A 12,622-nucleotide genomic window follows, 5' to 3' on the forward strand; every position below is an offset into this window, starting at 1 on the left:
GAGTGTTTGTATGATAGCCTAATATTCTTTGTGTTGAAAATTTCAATACCATGCTCAAGGTTTTGTGATTAAGAGTAATTATGTGATACTATAATATTGTCGTATTCATTCATGTAACAATAATATTCTCTTGTTTAATATTGTGAGGAAGTAATAATGATAATAATAATTATGTTATATTGTCAGCTCCAATATGAAGAAGTATACTATACTAATTAAAGAGTAACGATAAGTATTATTAAAGTCTTTTACTCAAGTTATTTTTTAGTTATTAGTTAGTAACAATCATATTGTTACAATTGATACGTAGTGTTACTATATAATTCATATTTCATGTTGATAAAATGCCTCAATCATATGAGTATTATTGTTATAATACTGCAATGTGTATAATATTAATTGAAAACTAAAGACTGGCTTAGTTGAGGATATAGATAGGAATTTTTGCAAGATAATGCATAGATTGATTTTTGTAGTTCAACGTTCAAGTGCCTCTCATTCACTATTTCATTCCTTTCTTATAATGGTAGTTCAGGTCTACATTAATTTTGTATCAATTTGTATTATTTATAAAAGAACATCATAGTATATTAAATAATAGATTAAAAACAAAAAAGGTGTTTTTTACATTAAAAACTTTTCAAAAAAGGGTACTATTATGTAATTTTATAAAAAAATTAAGTAGCCCTGAAAACAAACATTTCAACAATTTGTATTAGTTTTTGTATAATTTTTTATCAATTTTTCAAGTCAGGCAAGACTGAAGTTAGACTGAAAACTAGTTTTGTTTTGATAGAAGTTTTTGCAAGAAGATGAATAGACTGTTTTTTAGTTCAAGTACATTTACTACTTTAATCCTATTTTTCTTTTATAAAATAAAGAAACATTATCCAGAAAAATGTATCATCAATTCTATAACCTCTTCTCTGTTTCTTTGGTGTTTTCAGCATTCAATAATAAACAAAAAATTAAAAACCCATAATTTTTGGGTTACTTGACATCATGCAACAGCAGCTAACTCATCATGTTAAATTACTACAGTTTGCTATCTCATTGAAAATGTTACATGCAACACCAGCTAACTAAACTCTGCAAACACCAACACTTGCTATCTCAGTAGATTTTTCAATCATAAAGTATTATTTGTTGTTCCTATATTGAATCAATCATAAGGTACCTTTTCATTGTATTCTACTACAGATTCGGGGTGGAAAATAATTAATAAATTAATTATTGAGTTTTTTAGCTCTCCTGAACACTTATGAAAAATGAGATAGCAAGTGTTGCCACTAACGTGACGATGTTCTAAATGAGAAAGTTAAAAAGAGAGGAAGAGATGGAAGATCATGCAAAATGAAAAAGACAATGGCCACCGCAACGTTGACAGCGACGTCTATTAAACCTGAAAGCTGTGCGAAATTTATTGACAAGGAGTAGTGGGCCGATATGAGTAATTGGATACACGTTGCAAGGTCGATCAAGAGGCATGCGCCTGCATGTTAACCAGGCTGATATGCAGATTGTGTTGCAATTCCCAATTCTCACACTTTTGACAGTGACACAGAGGCGCCACCAATTTGAGGGATATCATTGCAGCTTATTAAGTCAGCTTGAATTACATATAGAGAAGTCCACGTTATAATGACAGTATTTGATCAACTTTGGTTTTGCTATCCTTGTCTATCATTCGATACTATCGGTACTATCCTTTTCTAGGTCCACAACGATGCCAATTATGTTTTTGACAGTGTAGAAATATAATTAATTTATACAGAGAATCGGCATCGCTATTCTTCTATCTTTATCCACTGCCATTAATTATAACGTGGACCTCACTATAGCTGTAACATTGAGCCAGTTCATAAGCTATAGTCAGGTCCACGTTATAATGGCAGTGTTTGATTAGCAATGGTATTGCTATCCTAGTCTATCGTTCAACAAAGCGGATAGTGCTATCTCTTTCTCGCTTTGCTCTGTTGCCACATCGTCTTCTAACAATTTAAAATTAATAATTAATCTACAAAATATTTCATGTTAATTATGAAAATTCATTTTGGAGTTATTGAAAAATATAGTTTCTTGATAATTGATCATTTTAAACGGGAATTAACCGTCAATATTACATCAATTATGTGACCAGACGTCCCGTTTTCTGTAGACTTGTCCCGTTGTCCCCTCCAAACCTCTCGGGACACTTATTTGTCCAGTTTTAGGGACAAATTGATTGATTGAGTACTTTATTTATGTAGATTACAATATATACTGGCTTATAAACTTATATACAATAGCTTACAATACAGCAAAATTATAGATGAATTTACATAATATAGACTAAGAAAATAATTATTGAACTGTATATGATATGAAAAAGCAGTTTGTAATATAATAACTATAGATAATAATCATATTGTTATGCATCTACATAAATTGGCGGAGCTTTGGACATATCAATGTCCATTCTTCGGAAAGAATATTAAAAATATCCTTCCCACTAACTCTCTACCAAAACGTTAATTTCGTTATTTAAACTAAGGATTTATTTATTAATGGAAATATTGTAAAAGTTTCAATCAATATGAATATTAAAGAGAAAAAAAACAGAAAATTGATAGAGTAAAATAATTATATAGGTAGATAAGATCAAATAATTGATTAATAAAATGAAGTAGGCTGAAAGTAGATCAGGGTTATCAACTTTCAGTAATATACAGCATTATGCAGTGGATAATTGAAATAACATGAGTTTATATTATATATATATATATATATATATATATACAATTCGTTCTATAACATGGTTTAAAGGTTTGTATTTGTGGGATGGGTGGGGGATGGATGTCATTGATCGTTCTAGGGCCGGACAGTTTCAGTCATTTGTTCCAAAAGATGTTTTTTTAAAGTTAGGATGAAGCTCGCTCGGCTCTCGATGGACCTGATAGAAACAGGAAGTGCATTCCATGCACGACAGGCACTGACTAAGAAGGATTTTGTGAAAATAGTAGTTCGATGATTGGGTATCCTTAAAGTACTTTCTCCGGTTCTAGTATGTGAAGCATCTATCCTCCTACCTTCAGAGACAAATTTGAAATCATCTTTAAAATAGTTCGGATTACCGTATATCAAGATATCTCTAACAAGCTTGACTATTCGAAAAAGCCTCTGATCGGGAAGCTTTAATGTTGAACTAGCAATGTGGGCTGGGGTGATATGATCATGGCGTTGGAGAGAGTAGACGAAACGTAGACAATAATTTTGGCAACGCTGTAGTTTATCATTCAGAGTGACTTGCATATCGTTAAGAACAGAATTACAATACATTAAAAATGTGGGAAGATGAGAGATTGAACCAATAATAATTTAATGTTTCTAGGGAGGATATCGTGCATTTTCTTCAATGCATGCATGGCTGAGAATACCTTTTTACAAGTTTTGTTCACTTGTTCTGACCAGTCAAGAGTATTATTCTTAATAATGCCTAAATTTTTAACTGAGCTACAGTAAGGAATGTCATTACCGTCTACACTAATTTTGTGAATCGATTCAAGGTCAATATTGTTTATAAGACGAGAATATCCAATTATAATGGGTTGTGTTTTGATGGGATTAAGCTTAAGGTCATTTTTCTTTGTCCATTCCACTATCGAATTGATATCCTGATTCATTATTCCAACTGTTTCATTAATTTTTGTTATGGGACAGCTTAAATAGATTTGAAGGTCGTCTGCATAACTATGGAAACTGGAGAATTTGATAATGGAAGAAAGGTCATTAGCATACAAAGTGAAGAGGAGAGGGCCTAAAATTGAACCTTGTGGTACTCCATGCATAACGTTTTTCCAAGTTGACTTTTTGTCACCGACAGATACACATTGTTTCCTACCTAATAGATAGGATTTAAACCAAACTAACGAGTTGTGACTGAAACCAAGAATAGCCAACTTATTCAGAAGGACTGTATGATCAACAGTATCGAATGCTTTAGAAAAATCAAATAGGGTGAGGATGGTGCATTTTCTTTGGTCCATAGCTAACCTTATATCATCAGTGACACGAAGCAGAGCTGTCTCAGTTGAATGGAATTTTCTAAAGCCTGATTGAAAGTTATGAAGCTTACTATTGTTGTCTAGAAATTTTACAACTTGAGCATGAATGAGTCTTTCTAGCACTTTGGACAATGCAGGTAAAATACTGATTGGTCTAAAATCCTCAACTTTATTGGGTGATGGAACTTTATTTAGAGGGCGAACCAGAGCCCTCCATCAAATAAGTTAGGAGTTATTATTAGTTAGGAGTAAAATTATAAGTTAGGAGTTATATATTTTAGGAGTTATTTTTGCTCTTGCAAGTTTCATTTTTTAAATACTATATTATAATTTCTACCTTCAATTTCGAAGTTTTTAATTTTTTTTAAATATAAATGACTTTTTACACCATATATCACATTGAAACAAGCTGGAAGAAAGAGTGGAATAGAGGAATGGAGTAGTAGTTGACAAACCTGACCTTTTAAAGAAGATTCATTCATCAGAAAGGTATTGAGACGTGAGTACATATCAATTAAAGTTCAAGTGGAAGACTATATGTGGCTTTTCAATTTATTTTTTTCACTGTTTGGTAAAAAACTATTCAGAGTGTTTCTGAAATTAACCGACAAACTTGGTGAGGAGTTTCCTTGCATCAAAATAGAGAAAATTGTTCTTATAAGTATGGGTCCTGAAATGGTTTATTACTGAGATAATAATGGAGGAGGATTTCAATTTTTTCTTCAAATGTTCATCATTACAACAAATACAACCAAACTCCAACAAACCAAACCCCCCCTCTCATCGGTTGTGTGGCCGTCCCGTTTTCAGTAACTCAAAATCTGGTCACCTTATACATCAATAAACCTGTATCAGCATAGCACACAACCCTTGACGCAATACTGGATTCGATATCGTTCATCATCACCAGGAAAAGCAGTGGCCCAAGGATAGAACCCATAAGGGACACCATGTGGTACAGTTAAAGGCTTTGAAAAACTTGAATTGACACAAACTGTCTGACTACAACCTTGTAGAAGGCATTGACAAGACAGAGGATCGGCAACGGTTTTCTCCTATCTTTCTCCACTGTCATTATAACGTGGACCTCACTATAGCAATGTTTTAGCTTCAAATCATTTTCCGATGGTTTGGTTTGGAAGCTTAATGGTGCAGTTCTACAAATGATTCAAGATTGGAAACTAGTGAGTGGCTCTCTATCAATGGTTCAGGAAGCACATGTAGTCTTGGAAGTTAGCTGCAGTTAACTGTAAATTTGAACCGATAAACCATCAAATTTGTACTAAAACACTGTGAATCATCATTGGACGGATTGACAAAATGAAGAGTCCAATGGAGTTAGAATGAAAAAAATTGCAAAATTATTCTTGAGAAGCCGTACCTCAATACCAATTTGGATCCACCATGTCTGGAAGAAGTGAAAATAGTCTATTACTAGTGCTTTGATTCACATGTGAAAAATAGTAGAATGGAAGTATTCAAGCTATTGAAGCTTTTATGGATATATGTTTATAAGAACTTTTTTTCTTTTTTTACCTCTACTATCACGTATTAAATTATTTTACCATAATTAAGAATCACCCTGTATACAAGTTTTTATTGGAAATTTTGCATTTCAAGTATAATATAAAAGGAAAAGAAGCCTCCTCCTTACGCCAATTTTAGAGTAAAAATCAGACTATAGAATTATTCATCATGAATCACCTGTCAAATGGATTATAAATTGCATGCAATGACGTATGCAAATCAATATTTCAATGTAACTTATTGAAAACACAGCTGTTGTGTGGACTATTAATTGCATGCAGTGAGGCATGCAATTGATAACTTAAAGTAGCATAGTATTTTCTCCCGACTTTTCTCTGCTTTCAACTCAGTAAGTTTTTGATGATAGCAGCAAAGCTTTTTATACACCGATATCTCGCCGACACGACAGAATTTACTCTGATGGACAGTATTATTAGAGAAGACTGTGGTTTATAATTGCGCGAGGTCTACTGTTCACAGAACTACTAGTTATTCTCTACATTAATTTAATATGACGAGGTGAAGGTTGCAGATACAGATTAATTTTGTATCAGTTTTGTATAGTACTGATTTTCTGAATTCATAGAATAATAATTGCTTCATACAAGGCTGAATATTTCGGTTATAAGTCTTCCGTATTGATAGACTTAAAAATGCAGTATTATTAGAGAAGACTGTGGTTTATAACTGCGCGAGGTCTACTGTTCAAAGAACCACTACTTTAGTCAGATGTAAAATGGATAATTGCCTAGATGTCCACCAGATGTAACTCACAAAAAAGATAAAGAAGGAACAGTATTTGACCAGTTTATGTCCATCAGATGCAGCACACAAAAGAGATAGAGAAAGAACAGTATTTGACCAGTGTATGTTACACAGGTTTGTCGAAAACTGAATGTAACCGAAGTGAGTTCGTTGACATTTGACAATGATGAATAGCATGACGATCAAATCGGATGGATACCTCCCACCTCCCACTACACTAAATAGATCATCATCAATAGTGACCAGTTGCTCTTCACAATGAGAAAGTGCGTAGTTGTCAAACTAAGCTCTACAATCGACACAAAAGCGTCGCCCAAAATACTACATGTTGGATTACTTTCGCTGCTGATCGATTCTTTTCAACATAGCTGCTATCACAACTCACAAACATTGAAAGGGAAAGAGTTACATGGAACGACAATCTTGTAAGCCCAACACAGACTAAAAACGTTTTGGCAAAAACAGTACAGGGAGAAAGTGCAGGTCTTGCATCATTGTAACATTGTTATTTCTTATTCAATATTGATAATCAGTATGATTGATATCAATAACTATTGAAAGGGAAATTAGAGTTGCATGAAACGACAATGTTGAAGCCCAACACATACCAAAAATGTTTTTGGCAAAAACAGTACAGGGAGAAAGTGCAGGTCTTGCATCATTGTAACATTGATGTTATTTCTTATTCAATATTGATAATCAGTCTGATTGATATCAATAACTATTGAAAGGGAAATTAGAGTTGCATGAAACGACAATGTTGTAAGCTCAACAACATCCCAAAAACGTTTTTGGCAAAAACAGTACAGGGAGAAAGTGTAGGTCTTGCATCATTGTAACATTGATGATATTTCTTATTCAATATTGATAATCAGTCTGATTGATATCAATAACTATTGAAAGGGAAATTAGAGTTACATGAAACAACAATGTTGCAATGTTGTAAGCCCAACAACATCCCAAAAACGTTTTTGGCAAAAACAGTGCAGGGAGAAAGCGTTATGTCTTGCATCATTGTAACATTTTTATTTCTTATTCAATATTGATAATCAGTATGATTGATATCAATAACTATTGAAAGGGAAATTAGAGTTGCATGAAACGACAATGTTGAAGCCCAACACATACCAAAAACGTTTTTGGCAAAAACAGTAGAGGGAGAATGTGCAGGTCTTGCATTATTATAACATTGTTGTTATTTCTTATTCAATATTGATAATCAGTCTGATTGATATCAATAACTATTGAAAGGGAAATTGGAGTTGCATGAAACGACAATGTTGCAATGTTGTAAGCCCAACACATACCAAAAACGTTTTTGGCAAAAACAGTACAGGGAGAAAGTGCAGGTCTTGCATCATTGTAACATTGTTGTTATTTCTTATTCAATATTGATAATCAGTCTGATTAATATCAATAACTATTGAAAGGGAAATTAGAGTTACATGAAACGACAATGTTGCAATGTTGTAAGCCCAACACATACTAAAAACGTTTTTGGCAAAACCAGTACAGGGAGAAAGTGCAGGTCTTGCATCATTGTAACATTGTTGTTATTTATTATTCAATATTGATAATCAGTCTGATTGATATCAATAACTATTAAAAGGGAAATTAGAGTTGCATGAAACGACAATGTTGTAAGCCCAACACATACCAAAAACGTTTTTGGCAAAAACAGTACAGGGAGAAAGTGTAGGTCTTGCATCATTGTAACATTGTTATTTCTAATTCAATATTGATAATCAGTCTGATTGATATCGTTTAGAAAGTATAGAATATAACAACTTGTAAGATTCTATACTATTTCTACTCTTTAACACTATACAACAACAACAACAAACTAACAACTTGTAACATACTTTACTCTCTGATATCGTCATGTATTCAGTAGACCTGTCTTGGGATTTGACTATTTGGCAGAAATGACAAAACTCCAATTCTTTCAAAAAACATTTTCGAGCAATTCATTCAAGAAATTTGACCATGCATATTAGTTTTATTGTGTGGGTTGCGTAATTTTTTAATGGGTAGTACGTTATTTAGTTCGGTGTTTCTTCCAAGAGTGTTGTATTTCAAGACAAATTTCATAATTTTTCAAGACTTCTTCTTCTGGCATTACAGCTCGATGTTAGCTTTAGCCTCTCGCACTAGAGCCCTCCACACATCACGGTCACATGCCTTTCGTCTCCATGCCACAACTCCCATCCACCGGAGATCATCCTCCACTTCATCTCTCCATCGATTACGTGGCCTCCCTTGTCGTCTTCTACCCTCCATCCGGGCTTTTGGCATTCGATTGTCCGCCATTCTCTTCACATGACCAGCCTAGCGCAATCTTTGTGATTTGATGAATCGTACCACATCCTCACCCTTAAGAATTTCATTTATTTCATCATTTGACCGTCTCCTCCAGAATCCATTGTCATTGATGCCTCAAGATTAATAATTCCATAATGTATGTGCGATATGTTTGAATACAACACGTTTAGTTCTTAAACCCATGTGAATACAGTTTTACATAAAAGCATTACTGATAACAGATAAATAATACTACTACCCAAAGACAATTACACCAAGATACATTTTGTAGAAATTGAGGTGATTCGAATACGTTAAAATGAATGTGAATGATGATAGATAATTTAACTATTCAATCTTACCAAGATTAGGAGATCAGGAGTACGCCTAGTCATGAAGCATTTATATCACAACTGAATACTGATTCAAGTTAACTCTGATAATTTGTATTGGAGACCAACCTGTAACAATTAAAAAAAATCAAGTTGAAGTAAATTTGTCATCGAGGAAAAACTATTTGAAATCATATTATCTACAAATACAATTGATAAAACATGTCAGAAGTGAATTTTAGCACAGAGAAAAGTATGAATACTTAATAGTAATATTTGTACTCTGATATTAGCATCATCTTCAAACAAATCACATAACCACCAATTTCAACGTACCATTTTTCAGCCATTCCCAATTCAAATATAAATTTTATGTTGACAAATTGATAACTGCACATAAAATGTATTTATTATCAAATGATACATTATTAGATCAACAGTGGTTTCAGACGAATCTGTTTCCGTTTAGAAAAAAACTAGAATGAAGTTTCACTTATATTTATATAGAAGAAGCTTGGAAATATTCATTTCTACAGACGAATTTGATAGCTATCTGTTTTAAAATGAGCAGAATAGCTTCAATACAAGGAAATTAACAAGCAAGTGGAGCTATGGAAATTTTAGTACCAATATTTTTGTATCTTTGAGAGTGTGGGAGAGAGTGAGACCATAATATTATCAAAATTATGTAAGATTATTAAAATGCTGAATGTGAACTACGTCATGTCCATCTAAGTTTTATCATAAACTAAGTAAAAAGGTTAGATTTTGGTTTTAGTCGAACATTTAACATAGAAATCAGTGATGTAGTATTCATTTGAAAAATAAATTTGGGTTTAATAAATAATAATATTGACCAAAACAGGTGGAACAATGTAGATAATCGACAATGATAGCTTCTTCAAATAATTACTAAAGTTTTATGTTACACGTTCGTCTCAAGAAGTCAAAATATATAATACATGTAAGTCAGTGAGGGAGTATTCATTTGAAAAATAAATTGGGATTAATAAATAATATTAGCCAAAACAGGTGGAACAATGTTGATATTCGACAATGATAGCTTCTTCAAATATATTACTCAGTGCATGAATAGGAGGTCGAGCTATGTAACCCACACTAAATGTAAAGCTAACAGTAACCCAAGGTCAGGAGGTGATGATATCACTCCACATTCAATGAAAAGCAATGAATGTTTTACGTGTCTCGCCGTTTAGTCATTGCTTTATCAGTTATCAGTTTGTTGGACTTGGTAATAAAGTTGCAGTGAGTCGTCAAACCAATCAGTAGCCTACCAGCAGTCACATGGTACTTGTTACTGTATTGTTAGAATTACTGTAAGGCTCAACTCACACTCATGCGACTCAAGTCGAGAAGAGACTGCGACTCTAGTCTCTTCTCGACGCAGCATTTGTTTTCAAATGGTGACACATCAGCTGCGTTTACACCAAAGTTATAAACAAAATGTTTACTTAATCCTTATAGATTCTATTAGATTGAACACACCTTATTATACACATATGTTCATCATGTGTATGATAAGTTAGGTTCAATCTAATAGAATCTATAAGGATTAAGTTATTAACATTTTGTTAATAAATTTGGTGTAAACGCAGCTTTAGACCAGTCGATTCTATAAAAAATATAAATCCCTCAAATGATAGTCTCCGCGACGTCACCATTTGAAAATAGTCTTCACAGCGTAAGGGTTATTTATAAGTTTGAGTTTCTTTACAAGTTTTAAAATTTTCAATATTATTACAGTATTACTATAATACATTTTCAATAGTAATACAGTATTTTTCAGTTATCAGTGATGATTTAGTGAAGTATTCTTATTTAAATTGGCTTTCAACTTTTCTAAATTCTAAATTCCTAGTTTATATATATTTTGGACTCAAAATTCATAAAGTGTAAACATAACCTATTTTTGGACAATTTCTATCTAAATTTGGGAAAGGAACAGTTTTGGGCTTTAAGCCTGTTGTTTCTTTCCCAATCATTCATAATTGAGAATGATAGTGTATGTTTCAATGTATAAATAAATAAATAAATAAAACACATGCTGCGTCGAGAAGAGACTAGAGTCGCTGTCTCTTCTTGACCTGAGACGCGTAAGTGTGAGTTGAGCCAAAGGTGCGTACAGATATACGCGTCGCGAACATGAGCAATTCACTTTTAATCAGCTGATGCCAAGCTTCTTATATCTGTATCTTACCGTTTCTGTAGAAATACAGATATAAAAAGCTTGGCATCAGATGATTAAAAGTGAATTGCTCATGTTCGCGACGCGTATATCTGTACGCACCTTAAGAAGTACTTGTACTGCAGTACTCTTCAGTACAGTACTATCACTGTGGTCGCTGGACCTAGCAGTGTAATATACTAATGTATAATAATTCTCCAGGCGGCACTTTGCCATGGGGTAAAAATGCCTACAATCATTTGCTTTGTATAGCCTACTGGTTTTTTTGTAGAATAACTTAATAAATGCCACTTATTATTATTATTATACAAGCTAAATTTTGATCATTCAACAATGAGTGATACAATAAACTAATAAAATACCTAGCTCTTCTAACCCCACTAGGAGAGCTTCAATTCTCAACTTATTTTATGTACACTAATAACTTGAATGTCCGTCCACTCAATCTAATGAAGATTTTAGTCTGCACAGTATCTGGAACTGGAATCAACTAGAGTATTGTTACAAAGAAAGGATTTCCTTTCTCTGTGGCATGGTGGGAGCTAACTGTATTTCTAGAAGCTCATGTCCATGTAGATGTAAAATAGACGCAAATAATGGGATATTTAATAGAAATTCAAAACAATATTATTTTTCAACTTTCTCTTCATAAACCGACGCACAGCTTTTCTTCATATTTCCAATAGGCTGGGAAAATCCCAAATGAAAGAAAATAGAAACAGACTACTTCATCACCTTGCTGGCGCCAAGAAAAATGCTGACTTATGAAATTTATAAGAGCAAACAATATCTTATGGAAAATTGCTAAAATTCATTGTAGATGGGTTCAATGTATCCATGCTTTCCATTTTCCCCCAAGAGGTACGAATTCAATGAAGCTGACGCATCAGCAAATATTTATTTCTCAAACTATTGTTCTGGTTATGTGCAGGTTTTAATTCACGGGAAATAAATCTTACAATACAGATGAAATGCATAATAAGAAGTGACAAAATTTCAGGAATTATTTCGTGGGTAGAAATTAGCTCTAGCTCTTTAGCTCAAACTTGATGATATGAAGCAAATTGTGATTGTGAGTACTGTATTGTCAAAACCATGATTAAGATAATAAAAACGTTGCATAGCATTACAGTTGTGTTGTGATACTTTTCCATGAAAAACACAACAAATTGGTTGACAATTTCAATTTGTGTTTTTCATTTCATTACAAACTGGTTGACAATATCAATTGGTGTTTTTCATTTCATAGCATTGTTCACAAAAATACTTTGTACTTGACCAAGTCAATGCTATCTTTTCTGTATATAGTTAAAGGGTCTAGTAAAGTTAATAGGCCTACTAATATGTGATATTACTTTGAAAGAAGAAAAATAATAATAATAACAAACTGGTTAAGTACAGTACTGTAGCTGAATTTTCAATCAATAAATCCTACTAATAATCTCTAC

At 32.9% G+C, this 12,622-nt stretch overlaps 1 protein-coding gene across 4 annotated transcripts in view; it reads right to left on the minus strand.

The window, feature by feature from the left end:
* The window catches only part of LOC111064407 (pleckstrin homology-like domain family B member 1), a 226,716-nt gene that overhangs the window by 159,963 nt on the left and 54,131 nt on the right, over positions 1–12,622 (minus strand). The window contains exon 1 of one of the 4 annotated variants that reach the window (XM_039425319.1): positions 8,999–9,046. The exons of the other annotated variants lie outside the window; for them this stretch is intronic. Coding sequence (XP_039281253.1) covers positions 8,999–9,031 — 33 coding nt within the window. The 5' untranslated portion in view covers positions 9,032–9,046. Of the gene's footprint in view, positions 1–8,998; positions 9,047–12,622 lie in introns of those variants that run through there. 4 annotated transcript variants of the gene reach the window in all.

The sequence above is a fragment of the Nilaparvata lugens genome, chromosome 3 (assembly GCF_014356525.2).
Source record: "Nilaparvata lugens isolate BPH chromosome 3, ASM1435652v1, whole genome shotgun sequence".
Classification (NCBI taxonomy): Eukaryota; Metazoa; Arthropoda; class Insecta; order Hemiptera; family Delphacidae; genus Nilaparvata; species Nilaparvata lugens.